Genomic DNA, 20,029 nt, shown 5'->3' with positions numbered 1-20,029 from the left:
TCACACTAAGCCTTCCAGCAGTAGAAAAAATTGCAAAACTGAGGCCTTTTGCTGTCCTGTGTGTTAGGTATTCCAAGAATCTGAAGCAGCAGGTCAGGTGTCAGTCTTTCCAAAAGTTTGGCTTCCTTAGTTCCTGCTGTAGTGCTCACTCAGAAACTTTCTGGATCACCGTTTTCACAGGGTCAGCTTCACTGTAAAATCAAGATGAGTGTAGTCAGACCAGTTTCTAGCAGCTGTAGACCTTGTCTCAGCCTCACACTAGCTAAGCTCCTGAGTTGTTTTAACCATCTTTCTACTTCAGAAGAACAGGTGCATGATACTGGACTCACCCAGCCTTTTACTTTTGTGTCTGGAATGGAAAATGATGGAAATAGAAAGTAGATGAAATATTATCCAAAGGAATCACAGAATGTTAGGGATTGGAAGGGACCTCCAGAGATCATGGATTCCAACCCCCCTGCCAAAGCAGGATCACCTGGGGTAGGCTGCACAGGAATGCATCCAGGTGGGTTTTGAAAGTCTCCAGAGAGGGAGACTCCACAACCCCCCTGGGCAGCCTGTTCCAGTGCTCTGTCTCCTTCACCATAAAGAAGTGTCTCCTCATGTTGAGGTGGAACCTCCTCTGTTCCAGCTTGTACCCATTGTTCCTTGTGCTATCACTGGGCACCACCAAAAAGAGGCCATCACCTTCATCTTGACATCAACCCCTCAGATACTTATAGATGTTGATAAGATCCCCTCTCAGCCCTCTCCTCTCAAGACTAAACAGTCCCAGATCTCTCAGTCTTTCTGCATAGGAGAGCTGTTCAAGTCCTGGAGTCATCTTTGTAGCTCTCATTTGGATTCTTTACAGCAGATCCCTGTCTCTTGAATTGGTGAGACCAAAACTGGACACAGTATTCCGGGTGTGGTCTCAGCAGGGCAGAGGAGAGGGGGAGGAGAATCTCCCTAGACCTGCTGGACATACTTTTCTTGATGCACCCCAGGATGCTGTGTGGATTTCCAGTTTACAACTTCACAGATTTTGAGTAATGCATATTTGTAGGAGTTCAAGGTTTTAAATTAAGAACAGAGCTGCGTAGTAAGGTCTGTAATTAAATGTGCATTGAGGCTTAAGAGCACCAGGTACTTGTCAGAGCATCACTAGCAGAGGAGGTTGCTTGTTACAGCAAGATACCTCACGGTGTTTCTTTAGAACCTACTGATTAGGAAAGGTAGCTGTCACGCCAGCTGAACATCCTCTGACATCAACAACCCACTGGAGCCTTCACTTCCTTGGGAGCAGTTGGGTTTCAGGTGGATTCACTTTAATTTAGTATTTGAAAGCATTCTCACAAACCACACTATTTGATTGAAAACCTAACAATAGCCCTTCTTCCCACAAGTTTAGGCCTACTGTGATTTAAGTCCTGTGTTTAGCGGAAGAGATTTACTGGGGGATTTTTCCTGGGGTCTCTTAGATCTTTTAGTTGGATCTCCTGTGCTGCCAGCAGAGTGGTGCTGGACTGGGACTTCTGCAGTGTTCATACTCACATACCAAGATGACCTGAAAAGTTTGAGTTCACAAAGCATTTTCCTTTCTCTTGAAATTAGCACTGACTTCCACGTTACATGAGCATATTAATGTTATGATAGGTGAAGACTTTAATAGTGAGAGTCTTTTGTTTTGTTTAAATTTTCCTGGAGGTCATTCACAGAGCAACAGAGAAATTATCAGGTATCATTAGGTGAGAATAAATATGAATCAGTTCACAAAACAATGGACACTCGGTGGCCTCGGAATCATGAGGGCATTTATGTGTTTGGGGTTGTTCTTTTTCTGTGCATCAACAGGAGTAAATTTACTGGTGGGAACAGAGAATGGATTGTGGCTGCTGGACAGAAGTGGGCAAGGAAGAGTTTATACACTGATAACAAGGAGACGATTCCAGCAAATGGATGTTCTGGAAGGACTCAATGTGCTAATTACTATATCAGGTTAGTTCAGCATCTAAAAGTATCTGACCTATGCTGGGTTTGGAAGCAATTAAAAAGAAGAACTAAGTTATAAACTAGGTTGAAGAATTTCCTTTTTAAGGAAAATCACATTCTTGTTAATAGGAAAACTCTCTTGAATTTTTAACATTTACATTCCTAGTTCAGAGAGGCTTTGGGATATTTCATTACCTGGTTAATGGGTAAAAGGCTTTGTGGGAAGTATGAAGTCTTTCATATCTTTAACTGGTTCTCAGCAAGTTATAGTTTGTCAGTTTCTTTGCTTCTTTCTATAATGGGTGAGCATTTATCTAATAATAACACTAAAATACCATTAAATAACCTCATTCTGTGTTTAACAAGAGGTATGAGCAGTAACAGGAGCATGATCCATAGTGTGAAAGCATCTGCAACATTAAATGGAGGTGTATCTTCAATCTCTGCTGACAAACAGCTTGCTTGTGTCTTGCAAGGTACCGAGGCACTTATTCCCCATGGATGTGTGTGGTCTCAAAGGGTGCTTAGTACTTAACAAGGTCAGGTCCAGGAAAGAATGACAGTTCCTTGTTTCCAAGCCAGACTCTCCATGGTAGGCAGTGTTGAGAGCCATTTGTTGTGCACTGGCAGGTACAGTTTTTGTGATAGGGTCCTACACAGTCCTTCTCTTTAGACTAAGCTGTGATCTCAGACCAGTGGTGACCGTATGTATTTACAAACTACAGCAACACCAAGACTGACTGAGATGAAAGATGACAAAGTGATTTTCACTTGGAAAGGCATCCAAAAGAAAACAGCTACTGCTAATGAAGATTTTCAGTTAATTAGAACTAAATGAATCACTTACTCAAAATTGCCACTGTAGGCCATATCTGTGTTCTTTCCTTCACGTCAAAGAGTAAATGCCAGATAGTGTGATTATTCCTGATAACACAGGATCTATATAGACACCTATTCTTTGTCCTGAGGGAAGGATTTGACACAGGTGTTAAAATCTTGCATGGAGCTTGAGCCACAAGGTAAGTGCACATGCTAAATGCCATAGGACTGCTCATGCTCCAGTTCCCTCCTGTGTGCCACCATCACACAGGGCTTTTCTCCTGTCTCCTTGACTAGGCACAGAGCCCTGCTCTATTCAAGGTCACAAAAACTGCAGGGTTTTTTTAAGCATGGGAGAGCTTGTACTTCAGTGAGTTTAAAATGTTGTGTCTGTCTGTTTCTCCAAATCCCAGGCAAGAAGAACAAGCTGAGGGTGTACTACTTATCCTGGCTGAGAAATAAAATTCTGCGCAACGACCCAGAGGTGGAGAAGCGGCAGGGCTGGGTGTCAGTGGGTGACCTGGAAGGCTGCGTGCACTACAAAGTCGGTAAGGGCTTTTTATTTTCTCCTTGAAAAGCTGCTCAGTCCTCCTTTTGCATCTCATACCACTGGCATTTTCCCTCAGCCCTGTTTCAGGATCTTATTGGACTGAGTATCTCTGAGTTCTTTCAGACCTCCTTGCTATACATGGCAGATGCTTTGCTCTCTGTCATTCCAGGTAGCATCTTTTCTTGCAGCAGTTACCAGATGATGTTATGAGTGTTCCCCCTGATGGCTGGAAGAAGGGAGTGCCCACCCTGGTCTGTTGTTCAGTCAGTGTTTTAGAGGTTCTGTAGTTATGTAAAATTTTAGCTCCATGCTAGTCTGCTTCCCTCCTGGTCCTGAGTAACTATTAAGAAGCTGGACTAGTAGAGTGCTAGTAAATGATATTTGTCACAGCTCATAGGTACATCAGATTGGATGTGCTACAGCCCATTTCTGTCTTGGGATCACAAAAGACCTAAATAGACCTCTGTATAAAATACACCCTAGAAATGGTACCATAGCAATTGAGAAACCATCTTGCTTTGATCTGGCTTTGATCCAGGCAGTTCATTCTTTAAGATGAATATCAGTACTGGGATAGTTTCAGTCATTTAACTGCATGAGGAGGTTCAGTAATTCAACTACATGAGGAGGTGTGATACATAGGTGCAGGTTTTACTTTGGTGAAAAATGGTGTATCAAAGTGCAGCTCTTCACAGAGTCCAATGGAGAAGTGGCTCAGAGGAGCACAGGAGAGAGCAAGGTGGCTGAGTTCTCACAAATACCCTGTTTGACTACCTTTTTGTGGTGGTGGTGTTTTTGTTTTATATCTCATGGCATTAAAACCAACAAGGGTTAAATCCAAGACACAACATGAAACAGATTTGTGTTGTTACTTTCCTTGTGATTATAGCTAAGCACCCACATATTCCACTTCAGTTGCACATCTTTTGGTTTGGTATATTTTATAAACAGGAAAAAAAAATAGTTAGGCAAACATTTGGTAGGAGCTTCATTGTTTACATATGACAAGCCACTCTTACTTCTGTGGCAAAACAGCTGCTGCTGTTTTTCTCTTAATGAATCTTCTTCTATCTTGACCTTTGGTTCTACAGCTATTTGTCCAGGTAGAAGAGGAAAAGGAAGTGCTGTTCTGTGTCTTGCTGGAGTTTATTTTTTCTTTATCTGCCTATGTGAGATTTTCCTGACCAGTGTCCATTCTAATTCAAGCTTCATGCCTCTTCTATATGCTTGGACAGAGTGAAGTGCTCCTTTTGTAAGCAGCAAGGGTTGATCAGGTTGAGGGGGCTTGCTTGTAAGAGCAGGCTGTCTTAAACCAGCATGCTCCCTCAGAAAGTGACCCTTTAGTAGCATAACACCTGGAGCAGACCCTGAGTAGGGTTGGGATGCAACATCCTAGTGCTGTGTTTCCAAGGCAAATGCTTGTCTCTGGCAGAGTGAAAACAGAGTGTCCAAAGAAGCCTTAATTTTCAATGTATGATGTATTCTCTCTTCATGTAGTTTTGTTGGACTCAGCATGACCTTAATCAGCTTAGAAAAATTGTTCATCTCTTCAGTGCTTACTCATCCCAGAAGCATGGGAGTCCTACACCCGCTCTAGCACGTGGGGATTTAACCCCACGCATGAACAGTGAAATGGAAATTTATCCTGCAGAGAGGAGCAAAATTGTTCAGCCAACAAGCAGCAAAAGCAGCTTATTCACAACCAGCAATGCTGGTGTGTGTTCACACTTAAAGTAGCTTGGCTTAGCTTGCAGGGCCAAGATTTTATTTTACTAAGATTTTATTGTTTTATTTATAGATATTTAAAAAGCAATATGTAAATGTTGTTAACAGTCATCTGGCTTCACTGAGAACAAATGAATTATAGGTTTTCAGTCAAGCTGTTGTCACCAGCATCATTAAACATCGATGTCCAGAATCCATTAGCTTCCCTTGCTGCATAATGTCTACCTCTACAAGTAGAGCATTGAAATTATTTCATGTGATGAGATGGTCTTTGATGAAAATGTCTGTCTGGTACCTAAGGAATTGTTCTTGTATTACAGTAAAATACGAGAGAATCAAATTCCTTGTAATTGCTTTGAAAAACTCAGTGGAGGTTTATGCTTGGGCTCCAAAGCCTTATCACAAATTCATGGCTTTTAAGGTAAGTGAAGCTTCACTTCAGATGTATCACTGTCTCTTATCTACTCTTGCCTTGTTGCTGCTTTATATAACATTTATTTCTAGTTAATGAAAATGTAAGTATTCCTTTAAAGAAAAAAGTAGCTCATTAGAACATACGTTGGAGTTGGCAGGCACAAAACTGTAACAGCCATGAATCTGTTGAGTAACTTGTTTCAGTGCTGTGCCAAAATGTGCATTAGAGTTCGCAAAGTTGATGCTGATTTCCCTCAAAAAGGGAGAAAATTCAGTGTGGATGATGCTCAGCCTCCTTTTTGCCTACTTTCTAGAATCTGGGTGTTTTGCAAAAGAGAAGTGAGTTATCCAGCTCTCCTTGCAACTCAGTGGATGAAGGATACTTAGCTGCTTACATACTAGTTAAATTCTTTAGGTCCTATGTTTAAATGTAAGAACCAACAGCTTTATTGTGTTCCATAAGTGTATTTTTCTTTTTCCAGTCCTTTACCTCCCTTCATCACAAACCACTGTCAGTTGACCTGACTGTTGAGAATGGACAAAGATTGAAAGTCATATATGGCTCACTAGTAGGCTTTCATGCCATCGATGTGGACTCTGGATCTGTGTATGACCTGTACCTTCCAACACACGTAAGATGCTCCCAAAAAGTTACATAAATGCCTCTGTTCTTTGGGCTGTATATTGATAATGATCAGCTTAAGAGTTGTGCTGTATTTCAAAAGACAGGGTAAGAGAATGATTATTGTATGCCCACTAATAGAAAACCAATTTTCACATACTTTTATAGCACAAAAGTTTTGTTAAAAGGCTTTCATCACATTTAGAATATCAATGGTTTAAGGTCAGCCTGCAGTATGAACAGAAATATTTTTAAGTGATTTATCCTGGAAATTTCAAGATTTCTTAAGCAATCAAAGACACAATAATATCTACATGAATATAGGTGACTTTTACAATCTGCCACTGTGCTCTTCAGTCTTGCTAACAAGCTGATTAAACTGTCACTGAATTGAGCTGAAATTTGGCCTGGATTTCAACAACTGTTGCAACATTTTGATCTTGATCCACTGCAAGCATGTTACCCTTGCACTGCTGAGTACCTGTAGCTGGAGGAGCCAGGTATATGTATACACCTGTGAATAACCTCTCTTTCTTTACTGTGGAGCAAAGTTGCATTAGTTTCACATGATCACAGACCCAGGCTCTGTGTGTAAAATGTGATTTGTCTTACAGTCAGGACTTTGAAGAAGCCCAACTTCCAGACTAAATAAACTTCCTGATCTTATAGTTCAGTTTCCTGTGAAATCAGTCCTTAGATTCAAAATAATGTTTACATTTTCCTCAGGATTTTCTCATTAGATTGCCAAGAAGGTGGCATAAAAGTGTTGATTTCAGGATGATGGTAAATACTGCATTGTAGATCTGTTCATTGAGGTGGTGGTGATCACTATATTCCTGCATAAAGTCAGATAACAGCAAAGTTAATTCCCCTGAAGTTATTGGCTGACGCGGGGCTGTCCAATATGAAGTCTGTGCAATGGTTTTGATCTTGTTTAATTTTTAGCTGTTCTAGGTAGTTGTTTTCAAAGCTGAGAGTCCCAAAAGTCAGAGAAACTTGGGGCTTAGGTCTAGGAAACTAGCAGGCCCCCTTGATTCCATTCTGGGGGGGCTCTGGCAAGGAATCAAGTGTGCACACTTGAAAACCTCCCTGAAGTCAACAGAGCTCCACAGGGGCTGAGGGTTACCTCATCTGGGTGCCATGGCATCCTTGTATCCCAAGGCAGTGTGTCCCACAGCTGCATTCAGGAGATCTGAAATCTCATCCCAGTTCTGCACGTTGCAGCCTGTGCCTCGAACCCTTTTATTTCCTTCTTTTATTTTTCTCTACTTTTTTCTCCCATGTTTTCAAGCCTAATGAAACCCCACACCTCCTGGGCAAGCCACATGATCACTCTGCTGCCCTGACAAGTGACAGCCCTCAAATTCTGTCAGGCCTGTTTCTGATGGACACAGTGTTTGAGGATGGCTGTTTATATTTCTGTTAACTACCAGTAACTTTTGTAGCAGTTCCAAACAAACTGTTGAATCCCTTGTTTACTTCTGTGTTAATTTTTTGAAGGTACTTAATATTTATTTTCTCAGAGGGCTTACTTAATCTGACAATTAGTAGCTTTGTTAACTATGCAATGATGGAAAGATTCACGTCAGTTTTTAAATCCAAGCGTGGTGCCTGCATAGCATCCCTGAAAGCTGGTTGCTAAGCAAGGTGAATAATGACTTGTCAAAAAGATCATTAGCATAATTGCCCAAGATAAGAAAGGCAAAGAAAAAAGTGAACCTTCTTAGAGGCTTCAGTTTTTCAACAGGCTGCAAACATAATTATGTATCTGATGAGAGAGATTTCCCAGGTGACTGCCCTGAATATGTGGGGCACCTTTAAGACTGACTTCATTTGCGTGCACTCTTCAACCAAAAGTTAGCAAGTACTAAAAATAAATTTTCCCTTTAGAGTCTTAGACCTGAAATAAATCTGCTCCTACAGTGCCTCTATCTTTTTTGGCGTTTTATTATTCTAAAGAGCATCTGCTAGAATCGGATAATTCTCTGAAGGAGCCTTGTGGTGGCAACAGACTAGACTTTAACAGGCTGACTTTAGATACTCTTGCTTTCTGGTAGCCTCTTTTCCTGGTTCCCCACCTCTTTCTTCATCTCTTACCTGCTTCGATCGCTCATGCGAGTACCAAGGCAACGCATTAAAATTGCTCTGCGGCTCTGGATACCTGTTCTAGTGTTGCGGATAGTTGTTGCGGAGGCACGGAGTCAAGTGGTTGGCCTGGGTGTGTTCAGTTGGGCAAGTACAGCTTCAGTGCTTCTTTTACTGTTCGTTGTGCCCTTGCGGTGTGCATAAATGTATGTGCTGCTGGCTTGTGAAAATGATGTGAACCTCCAGTCATGTGCTTCCTAGACAAATATTAATTGCAGTGGTGTCATCTACTATTTAACACCCTGGTTTGAGTAGTGATTTAAACAAGGAAATGTTTTGTTATTGGGGTTTTTTCCTATTGCTTTTTTTTTTTCCTTTTTTCCTCTTTTTCTTATAAAAATGCTTTCATAGAAGCCCACCTTCATGGGTGCATACTTTATTTTTTCACTTGGGATATGTTGGCTTCTGGGAGAGATTCTGGTGCATTGAACAGCTGTTAAAATAATGTGTGTGCGTGAAGTGCACTGTTCCTGTGGCATGCAGAAAGTGTGTGCTGAACAGCATCTAAACGGGGAACTTGTTTAGTAAAGGCTGTGGGAAGGGAAGGACAGAGATTGGCTCGTGTTTGAAAGGTCCAGGTGACTTCTGAACTTGCAGTAAATATTGTTACATTTACAGGTTTTAGCTTGTGAGCTGGGGGATAGGGAAGCATCATGGAAAGTGAAAGCACTGATTTCCTGCAAGCTTTTGTCCTTCCTCCATCTTCTGAAATAATTGTGAATTCAAATTTATTTCACTTTTCTTCTAGTTCTATAATGCAAGTGTTTTGTGAGTAAGTAAGTAAATATTATTGTGTCTCAGTGGCTCCATGGCTTCTTGATACCAATTAATACTGGTAAATGTAAAGTGAAATATTGAATGCTGATTTGTTTGCAAGCCTACTGTCACATTCACACTGGGGAGGAGGGGAGAAAGCCTGTTTCAGAGGCTAGCGAGCGAACTACACAGCCTTTCTGAAAACAGGCATTTCTTTCACTTTCCATGAGCCATGAGCTAGTTTTTATTGCTCTGTCAAGGTAGTTAGATGGATGTAGTCACTAAAATTGCAGTCCATTTTCTGCTATAAATCTTAGTAAAATATGTTTCTAGATCCAGGGGACTATTCGGCCACATGCCATTATCATCCTCCCGAACACCAGCGGCATGGAGCTTTTGCTCACCTACGAAGATGAAGGCATCTACATTGATATATATGGGCACTTCACAAAGGAGACTGTTTTACAGTGGGGAGAAATGCCAGCATCTGTAGGTATGTATGAAAAATAGCACTTCATTAAATGCAAGGTTCTGCTGCATGAAGCCTGACTTCTTTGTATCCGTATGGAAGGGGTTGTGTGGTACTAAAGCAACCTCTGAGCTAATTAGAGTAAACAGATTTGCATATGTTTGTGTTAAGACAGCCAAGGATTGCAACAGGGTCTTCCCTTTCAATCATAGTTTGCATTCTTGTCACACTGTTTATTGCATCATCGCTGTTTATTGACTATACAGCCAAACGTCACTGAGGATGCAGCTTACCAGCAGTTCTCACAGAAGGAATTACATGAACTACAGAGAGAAAAAAGGTGCCTGTTTCCTGCTTTGATTGTTCATAGCCCTTAGCATTTTATCTAAACATTCACAGCTATGGAGGGGTCAGTTAGAGGAGAGGTTTGTAAGTGCTGTCAAACGGGCCCTTAACTCTATCTCTTCAAATTCACAGTGTTGCCAGCCCAGGGCATTTCTCATAATGATTCTCTCCACACTTGCAGTTGGCTTTGCAAGAAGAGTTTCTGATTGTATTGTAGCCAGGACAGCTCTTTGTTTCACCTTCCCCAGAAGACTTCACAGTGTAGGGCAAACCAAGAACAACAAAGGCAGATTTTTTCGTTATTTGTTGCTTTTAATTTATGTTCTGGCTTAGTCTTCTTAAAACAAACCAAAAAAAGCCCAAGACACTTAGACTATAGGAAAGCCTATTATTAGCTTGGCCAAATCTGGATGCCAGAGCGAAAAACTTGGGATGTTCACCTTTCTCCGTTTGCTTCTAGCTGGGTAGTTTGAAGAAAAGTCCATTACAATCAGTAGAAAAAACTGCCTTGGGTAAATGCCAGGTTTGACATTTGTAGAGGGTTTCCAACAAGAACCCCCCTCTGAAACACAAATAGCTACAAGACAACTTGGGTTTGCACCACTTCAATCAAATTCAGCAGCAAGACTGCTTCAGATTCAAAAAGCAAGTGTAAGGTTATGAGCTAACTATACAGTGTTTCTTTTTCTTCACTGAATAATAGCCCTGTCTCCAATTTTCAGCCCATATTCAGAGCCACAGGGCATAATTAAAATGCATCAAGTCAATTCTCCATTTTTCATAGACTATCTAATGGTCTTTGATACATTGAAATTTTACATCCCCTCTGAATTAATGTTAGAAACACCATCAGAAGGATCAATAGTCAAAAAGCAATTGCTCAGCCACGGTAAGAAGAGTTCTAATGAAAAATACTGGATGTAATAGATAGCTGCATTGATGTGTGCTATCTGAAGGAGACAGCAGCTTTCAAGAAGCATGTCATTATGGGACCTGCTTCCTTAGGCTTTACTAAAAGTAGCAAGCTTGCTTAACATGAACATTTCCTTCAAAGTGCAAAACCCTCATGGTGTGCATGTGATTTTCATGAAGACCTAAACTCTCCTTTGTTTTCCCACATATACTTCATTGGTTAGAACTTTTTTCCTGCTTTGGGAAGAAACAGTTTGAGAATCAGCTGCATTCATATAAGTGTCCTGCCAGAGGTTAACCCTAATCTCATGTTTAATATTTTTAAAACCATGGATGTTATTTCTAACTCTTACAGGCTTTTCTAGTTGTATTACTATAAGCTGTGTCCTAAAGTGTCAGTGTTGTTAGATGCTGTGCTCCAAAGATGGATGATACACGAGGAACAAAGGGCTTTCTTACATCCTTTTTGAGAAAGGGGATATTGCAAGTCGCATAGATCTGTGACTCTGCTTGGAAATAAGCAGTTTGTGTCACTGGGCACCGATTGCTCTCAAAGCTTTTTCACTTAATCAGGATAAAGTTTACAGGAATGTCTCAGAAGTGGATCAGAGACAGCTTAAGTCCTTCTTCCAAATGTAGCTGACAGTACTGAATCATCAAGCCCACAGATATGAGAGACAGGTTTGTAAAGCATTCTTGTAACCTGGAAATCACACTGCCTTAATTTCAGTAAAAATTTCTGTGCACACTACCCAGCTGGCATTGATGTGAGTAAAGCTTCACCACTTTGGACCAGCTGAATATGTGATCTTTTGTGCCAGTTTATCACTTGAATTTAAACATCCTTCAGTATAGTATACATGTGGCTAGGCGTGATAGTCTCAGTTTCCCAAGGTCAATTACATCTTAATAGAAGGAATGCCATTTGGACATTTGCCTTTCCATGTGCTGATGAAGCTGTTTCTCCCGTTCTTTAGCACACCACTATGATAATCATTTGCATGACAGGCTATCAGTATGAAATTGCCCAAGCGTTTTTGTTACAGTGTTTTGGGGCAGTTAATTAGGAAGAGGATGGAGAAGGTGCTTCTGTGGGTGGCATACTGTATGGTGAATTTTACTATATGGATGTTAGGAGTCTTTTCTATGTGAATAGTTTGCAGTTTCTGTGTAGTCAGTCTAAAGGAATAAGCACCACCAGATGGGAAGGTGGTGCCCCTTCAGGGACAGGCAGCTAGGGCAAGTATAATGAGATGTCTTGCTGAGGAAGCAGAGGGTGAGTTAAATGAAATGGTTTGGAGTGCTGAATAAACAGTGAGCTCTTTGTAGAGCTTCTCCCAGTGCTCAGAAAGCAAGACTCTAGGCTTTCTCTGGAAGGAAAGCTGTCTGCCTCCATATGTCTTCCATTGTTTGTGCTTCTGAAGAGAAGCAGTCCCCAAACAACCCCTCTCAGTTGTTTGACAATTTTCTAATGTTAGCTTGAGAACCCTTGTGTTTCTGCTGTTGCTGCAGCACTTCTGATAGCTCAGAAACAGACTGCTTTGGAATGGAAATTGCCAAATTCAAGATTCATTTGATTTCTGATTGCCATCACGTTTCCACTAAAACCAAATGATTCTAACCTATAACTCACCACGCAACTCAAACCTTAAGCAAGAGCTCTGTTAACTACTATTTTAATTATTGTTCTCCCTAGCTCCTGTTTATTTTCTTGATCATTTGAAATTCCTGGCTCCAGACAAAAACATTAACTATTACAAGAGAAGCATGAATAGCTGTTATTTCCATGGTCATACTTAGGGGAACTTGAGAGTTTCATAAAGAGACCCCATTCTCCTCGAATGTCCAGATCTGTATCAGAGCTCCTAAAGTCTCTGATTTTTCTCTCTCTGCATTTCAGAGATGGAAAGGTCTTGTATTAACCTAAAGTACTGTGTTACTTTGCTTGCTTATTGATTTCTTAAACAATTACTTTGAAAGAACTTTTGTAGTTGGTAAGAATGTCTTGACTACCAAAAAAAATAAATATCAGTTTGTGTTATAACTGATGGATTTAGGGCAGGGAATCTAAATATAGCTTGCTCTCATAGTCCTTAAGTTGGGACCTCTGTGACCAATCTGTTAATAAGAAATTGGAGAAAGGAAACTTCAATCCTATGGGAAATTAAAATTGTACAAGTACTCAATCTATGTTTAATCTGAAAGATATTTCACATATGTAGGGCTATCTATAAATATAGCTGTAATATTTTCTTTCTATAAGACAGGATTTAAAAAGGGTTTAAGAAACATCAAGTTAATAAGATTTGGGAGCACTTTCGTCCTTGTGTGTGACTAATCAATTATTTACAGTATGTAGTTTTTGAGGGGTTGGCACAAAACTGGATATTCCCAGAGTGGGGAATCAATAGAAGTCCTTATTTCCTTTGCTGTATACACAGTTGAAGCAAAAGGGATGTTATGTAGAGAAACAAGCAGCATTACCAAAAGGTGGCTGAATTACTGCCTCTGTCCTCTAGCAGCGTGCTCACCGGTTCTTGAAACAGCTGCTTTCCAGCTCATGCATAAAAAATGCCTGCTTGTACCTAAATAATTCTTGCTGGTCAGATCTCCTGTACTGGGCTTAACTGAAGGGCCAAAGAAGAGTTCTGTAGAAGTGCACTCAAGGGCTGTATGGCCTCTAATAGCTGGTATCTTCCACTGTCAGCATAGTCAGCACTGGCTATTCTCTGTTTAATGTTTGTGCTCAACCTCAGACTTGCCTTGAAGCAAATGTCTTGAACATGTATACAGAAGCAAAATTCACTTCATCTATGCATATACTGTCTCCAAAAAGGAATTCAGTAAGGCAGAGTACACTCTCTTTATGAAATAGAGTTTGCTAGCATGACTCAGGCACACAAAAGTGGGTCAGGCTCTTAATTCATGTTCCATTTGTTCATTTTGAACTTCTTGGTTTATCTAGAATCAGTTGCCTGGGGAATTTTTGGAGTCTTCATTACTAGAGGTCTTAAGGTCAAGTTAGACAAACAACTTGAAGTGATACTGATGTGGCACAGAGATATGGATGGAAGAGAAGGTGCATTAAGGTCCTTTCCTGCCCTATTTCTGTAACACTAATCAGACAAGCCCAATTTTATGATATTTTGCTAAAAGCTGCCCTGATTCTGTTCTCATGCAGAGGTCACTTGGGGATAACTGTTTAGGGCATTGAGCCAAATTCAGTATATGAGATCAGAATAGGGATTTTTGAAGAGAAAGAGTTTAAAGAGGAAAAGAAAGGTTAAGAATGGAAGTGAGACTGTAGCAGTACCTGGGTTCTGTGGTACCAAGTGCACTTGCCTCATTCAAACTGTGAGTATGCTACTGAGATCATTAGCTTGTCACAGTGACACTCAATAGAAGTTAATGGCTCTAATATGGCTCAGCAATTTCTCCAGGTTTGGAGCACCACTAATGCTTTCATGATGCCAAGAAACTGATTTTGAGCTCACTTGGCAGTACTGACTTTATGGCACATATTCTTTGGTGGCCAGGGAGTCATGCTGGTGTTAGCTCATGCACAGCTGTAGGTCTTTTAAGACATGCAGTAGTCTGAGTGATGGAGGAGAGCTTCAGGTAGTTCTGACTAACTTTGTTCCAGTACATTAAGCAATATTACCACATCAGTCCAAGTCAGTATGTGCCTTTTCTGTTGAGCTGCTCTCCAAAGGACCAGAGAGATGGGCTAAGTTTAGGGTTGCTAGAACCGGTACAGATTTGGATTGTCTGCAACCCTTATAAGTTGCTAGCTAAAGCTTGTTGAGGTGGAAAGTGGACTCCAAATAACTATTCCTAAGTATGCAGTCTGAGAAAGAACTTTTTGGTTCTGCTACAAGAATGAGTCTCTGTGCTACTTGTACTTCAACTGAAATTTGCTAGTGTTAGTTAACAAGTTCTCAGTGTCAGCTAGCAGAGCATCGCTGGCTGAACTGGGTACATCTGTTTTATTATGTTCCTACTGTGATGCTGCCTGAAGATCAAGTCTCCTCTGAACACAGCAGTTCAGTTGCCCAGCCATCCAGGGCTTCCTATCTTAGATGACCTAGAGGTTGCAACAGAGCTGTTTAAGCTGTTACTGGGAACTACAAGGATGCTATCAAATTGAAATCTGCCAAAGGCATGGATACAGCTGATACAGACACAGTACAGTGACAACTTCAGTGCAGATTTCACGTGGTAGGAAAGATAGTGGAAAAGTGTGGACTGGGTCTTTGTTGCTGGGTCTGTATGACCTATACTAAACAGCATAGTCATGGAATGTGTTCATGCTGCTTACATATGTGCACTCACCATCCCCACCCTCCAATCTGCTGTGTGCTTCTGTCTCTGTCATGCTCAAAAGTGAAGTTTGAAAAGGTTTATGTGTCTGTTGTTACTAAAACTGGCAATTTTTATCTTTTTATCATTTTTATCTTCTTCACTTGGTGTGGTCTGGGCCTACCTTTTTAGATACCAGCAGCACGTTGCATAGGTGCTGCCCCAGCGCTCATCACGCCACCACTGCAGTGATTCACAACTGTGAATGACAGTCTTCCTCACAGCCTGCAGCAGCAGAGGCCTGTCGTACAGCCTAGGAACTGAAGCACAAAGAAAAGATTCTAAAATGTATTGATTTGGGGTGTTTGATTTTTGAAAATACCCCTCACCTTCTATCTTCTCCCACTTACTATGTTGCTCACTGGTGTTTTTCTTTCAAACAGAATGGTTTCTTCCTCTTTCCACATGACTAGGATAATGGGAAGGAATTTTCTTGCTCTCAGCTCTAGTGGCAGCCTTCAGTGTGAACAAAGAATAACTCAAAGTACACTAACTAGATTTAGGAGAAATGTGTAGACTCTGAGGCATCGAGAATCACAACATTGTAGCCAAACCACGAATTTTCAGGGAGGTGTACTATCCATACATTTGTTGTGACAAGAATTATAAATCAAGGATTCCAAATTAATATTAAATTAACTGCTAGGAGGACAGTCACTCAGGCATGTTGCCTTTCTTTCTCTTGGCCTTCTAAGGCAGGATTTCAGGCTCTTGCTTCCTGTATCAGTGTTCACTGAAAGTTTACTTTTTAGGCAGAAAAATACATCAACACAGAAGGAACAGACATTGCTCACACTAATAATGTAGGGCAGGCAAGCAAGCACTGGCCACTGAAGCTAAAACCCAGTCAAATGCACACATTCCCTCTACATCATTTCAGAGCACAAAAATTCTCAGACTAATGAAATAACAGTTCATAGTTGAGCAAGAGGAACAATTTCTGAGCATTGACTACCAATAGAGCATAACTAATGTGTTTTTACCTTGGAAGCCCATATATGCACTAATCAGGGCTTTCACTGAAACTCTGCCTAATTTGAAATCTGTGGTGTTAACTCCTTCTTCGCTATACTGATTTCTCATCTATTTTCTAAATTCAAAGGGAGTAACAGAGTAAGCCTCCACAGTGCTGGAGAATCACCTTTTGGATTTGGAGATACTGCATATAGTCACAATGGGAAGATAATAGTTAAGGACACCAAATTAATTGTGCCGTAGTCTCAGATTCAAAAGTACTTAGGTTTCAGACTTAAGCTGAACTTCGTACTAGACACAAACTCAGCTTCCTAATGGGAGGCTATAAAGAAGACAGAGTCAAGGCTTTTTCTGGGACATATACAGTGAAAGAACGAGAGGCAAAATGGACACAAATTGTACCAAGGGAAATTCCAATTAGGCCTTAGAATGTTTTTAACCTTGAAAGAAGTGATGCACTGCAGCGGAGAGATTGTGAAATATCCAACAAAACATGCCTGGACAAGGTCCCAGTAACCTTGTCTAATTTGGCTGTGCTTTGGGGGCAGAGGTTAAACAAGATGCCCTTCAGAGGTTTCCTCTAACCTTTTGTGATTCTAAAATATACAATAGTAGCATACTTAAGATTTATGTTCAGAGTACAAAAGAAGTCTGAGAGGGGAAACTGAAATTTAGTTACTGTTTCCAAAGCTGGCATTAGGAACTCAGAGTAGCTTTTTGTGTAAACTTAAAATACAAATAATTTGGAATATATTGTTACCAAAGAGAAATGCTTCAGGTCCGTAGTGACAAAAATGAGGCAAGGATCAGTTTTTCAGCTGTGAAATAGTATCAAATCTCTTTTTTCCTTCTTCTGTTTTTTTTTCCCCCTTTAGCTTATCTTCAATCTAATCAGGTCATGGGCTGGGGAGAAAAGGCGATTGAACTACGCTCCGTTGAAACGGGAAATCTGGAGGGAGTATTTATGCACAAGAAAGCACAGAAGTTAAAATTTCTATGTGAAAGAAATGACAAGGTACAGATGACTACAGTGGAGTGATTTAGCAAAAAATTAATAATAGCTATAAGACCATTCAAGGTTTTTAACTTTGTTTTTACGCTGGTTATTTCTTACCTTTGTAACGCATTCCCATTCAAAGCAAATACGGTCCCTGACCCCACAAAGACCTCACTATGGATATTCCAGCCTTAATTGGAATCAGAAGTGGTAACAAACACAGCCACTGCCAACTGGCCAGACTTGAACACCACAGGTGTAGTAGGAGGGCCAATGAGCCAGCCCTGATAATGCCCAACTACAGGACTGCCTCTCCCAGGCTACTGAAGTTAGAGGCAATTCAGGGCATCCATCATGATAAAAAAACCTCACCACTGCAGGCCCCAGAGTATGGATAATAAAGTAGAGCACCTTTTCATAACTCCTTTGTGAAACCTGCTTAGTTCCATTGGCACATTTAGAAAACTGGGGCCCTGAAACTGGTTAATTATTTCAAAATGTTCTCTCCAAACAGGAAAAGAAAGATTCTAAAATATAGATCCTGCTTGTAGAGCAAGCAGTTAGAAAGTTACTCAGGGGATTCAAATGGAATTGTGATGTCTATGTATATCCTGGTATTTGGGAGTGTGGCATTCTCTTGGATTTCCTGTATGGGTAAAACTATTCAAATATTCTCATAAATGTAAATTGAGAGTAACCTGTTTTCTTTTTTTCCTTTTTCTCCCCTTTCAAGGTGTTCTTTGCATCTGTCCAGTCAGGAGGCAGCAGTCAAATATACTTTATGACTCTTGGTCAAAATGTACTATTCAACTGGTAAATCACATCAAAATGAAGGATGCTTTGAAAATTCCCTGTAGGTAGCAGTGTAAGATGCTTGGAGATAACATACACAAATTTGCACTTTTTACCTACAAAAATGTCGTCATTATTAACTTATAAAATTCACATTCTTTCAGTCGGGAAAGAATTCCATTTTACTGTCAAAGTATTGCAAAACATGCTAAGTTTGTCTTTAAAATACGTTGCAAACCAGGATTGTATTCACAGTGTTTGGAGATGACAACTTTAATGAAGAATGTAGCCAAGATAAGAAGCTCCTATACTCTGAAAAGACTGCAGTTTCATTTTCACAGATGTTGTAAGGTTGTTATCTTGAACTGGAAGTCTTTCTTTTTTAAAGAGCAGCATCTGTAGGGGAATATAAAAACACAAACAAGTTTGGTGACAAATGGGAATCTCTTTTGAATTGGGTTTTGGCTTGTTTTGCACTTTAAGCAAGCTTTCACTGCTAACCAAGACTCACTTGTCCAAGTCCTAGAATCAGCAAAATCAGCGGAAGGCATGGTGGGGCCTGGCACAAACTGGGATGCTTGAGGGATCGTATCCTGTGCTAGGCAGACGGGTGGATTTCATGGCAGAGTTGTAAAAGCTACTCCTAGATGTGCCCCACCTGGCAGATTTTACAAAACACAAGGGGCAGACTTGATGTTTCTCTCAGGGCTGGATGCCTGAGCCTGTAGACACAGTTACTGTAGAATGTATTTGTAAAAATAGTTTAAATAGGAGTTTGTCAAACTCATATCTGCATAAAGCATTATGGACCTGAACCTGTACCATTTACTCAAACATGGGACCCACACTAATAGGAGTTGATTTGAAGGCACTACCCATGTATATAAGGGTGCAGGATCAAGCACCTTCTTCCCTTCTTGCCCTTTCAGCATCAAGTCCTCATGTATTTGTGTGTAAATATAATCTTTCCACAATGGATGTTAAGATTAACAAATGTATTCTTAATATAGTTAAAAAAAACAAACAAAAAAATATCCAAAGAGTTAATCTATTATAAATAGAAAATATAAATAATTTCAGGTGCTTCCTATGCTAATTGCATCTAAACAAAGCTGCATCCACTAGTTGTTGGTGCCAGTGTTTCTGCATAAATTCTGTTCTCAGGGGCTTGTAACTTGGCCACAAAACTATACAGATATATATTATATACAAATATATACTAGGATTAATTGTAGGGTGTATTGCAATCCTCATATAGATGACTTTTGGATGTGTTTTGAAAATGTTAAGCATCAAATATAATGCAAATGACATACATGTAATCATTCCAGACATGATAGAGTATGGATGAGCCTGTAGGAAAAAGTGAAATTGCTAACTACAGTGTTGGAAAACAGATATTTTTTACTTGAAATATGTGATACTGAAAGGTGCAGGGAAAGTGTGTTGGAATATCTGGTCGTCTACCTCAAGGATGATGATTCAAAGTTGACTAAAAAGGGGAGAAATTAAGTCAAAAGTGGTAGCTGGTTCATACAGTATGGCAGGTTAAGTAACTGCTAGCAGTCATGCTGTGACTGACAGGTGCTCAGATTGCAACCATCACCTCCAAAACTGGGATCCTTGTATATGTCAGCAGAGAATCAAACTAGGGCCTAATTACCCTCCCCCGCTTCCCCACGTTGGCACCTCCCCTGTAGCTGCCTGTGTTCTTTGGCTGTGTAGAGAACTGCACTTTCCAAGTGGTTAACCTAGCACTTTCCATGAGCACTAGCTTATCTCAAAATGTATAGTGTTTTTTATGAAGTATTTTCCTTTTAAAGGTTTTAACTTACAGAAAAGTAAGCCTAAGGCCATACTAAAAAATAGGTGCAGTTAAATACTCAGAGTGGTTCTTAATGTATGCAAGTAATCAGCTTGCGTGCAGACTTCAAATGGTATCCTGTGCTCAGGCAGAGCTGTGTGAGAGCAGATCTCAATTTGCAGGATTGTTCCTACCTGCTGCCAAGGCAAGGGTTGGGGCAAAGGAGCAAAACACGGCTTGGCTCCCTACGCTCCTGAACATGGGGCTTGTTTTGTTCAACTTCCACCAACAAAACAAAATAACAAAAATAAAGCCCAAAGCAAACAAACCCCAAACTAACAGAAACAGGGAAAAAATGTTACAATTACAGGCAA

General features: G+C 40.4%; 1 protein-coding gene across 2 annotated transcripts in view; it reads left to right on the top strand.

Moving 5' to 3' along the window:
* The window catches only part of NRK (Nik related kinase), a 99,336-nt gene extending 80,483 nt beyond the window's left edge, over window positions 1-18,853 (top strand). Inside the window, exons 25-31 of one of the 2 annotated variants that reach the window (XM_054169658.1) lie at window positions 1,834-1,977; window positions 3,204-3,338; window positions 5,386-5,486; window positions 5,962-6,111; window positions 9,336-9,495; window positions 16,938-17,077; window positions 17,793-18,853. In XM_054169658.1, coding sequence (XP_054025633.1) covers window positions 1,834-1,977; window positions 3,204-3,338; window positions 5,386-5,486; window positions 5,962-6,111; window positions 9,336-9,495; window positions 16,938-17,077; window positions 17,793-17,876 — 914 coding nt within the window. In that variant the 3' untranslated portion in view covers window positions 17,877-18,853. Of the gene's footprint in view, window positions 1-1,833; window positions 1,978-3,203; window positions 3,339-5,385; window positions 5,487-5,961; window positions 6,112-8,158; window positions 8,464-9,335; window positions 9,496-16,937; window positions 17,078-17,792 lie in introns of those variants that run through there. The other variant, XM_054169659.1, reaches the window with a different exon arrangement.
* The last annotated feature ends 1,176 nt before the right edge of the window (window positions 18,854-20,029 follow it).

The sequence above is a fragment of the Dryobates pubescens genome, chromosome 18 (assembly GCF_014839835.1).
Source record: "Dryobates pubescens isolate bDryPub1 chromosome 18, bDryPub1.pri, whole genome shotgun sequence".
Lineage (NCBI taxonomy): Eukaryota > Metazoa > Chordata > Aves > Piciformes > Picidae > Dryobates > Dryobates pubescens.
The sequence above is the reverse complement of the archived record's forward strand: the minus strand, read 5'-3'. Positions and strand labels throughout refer to the sequence as shown.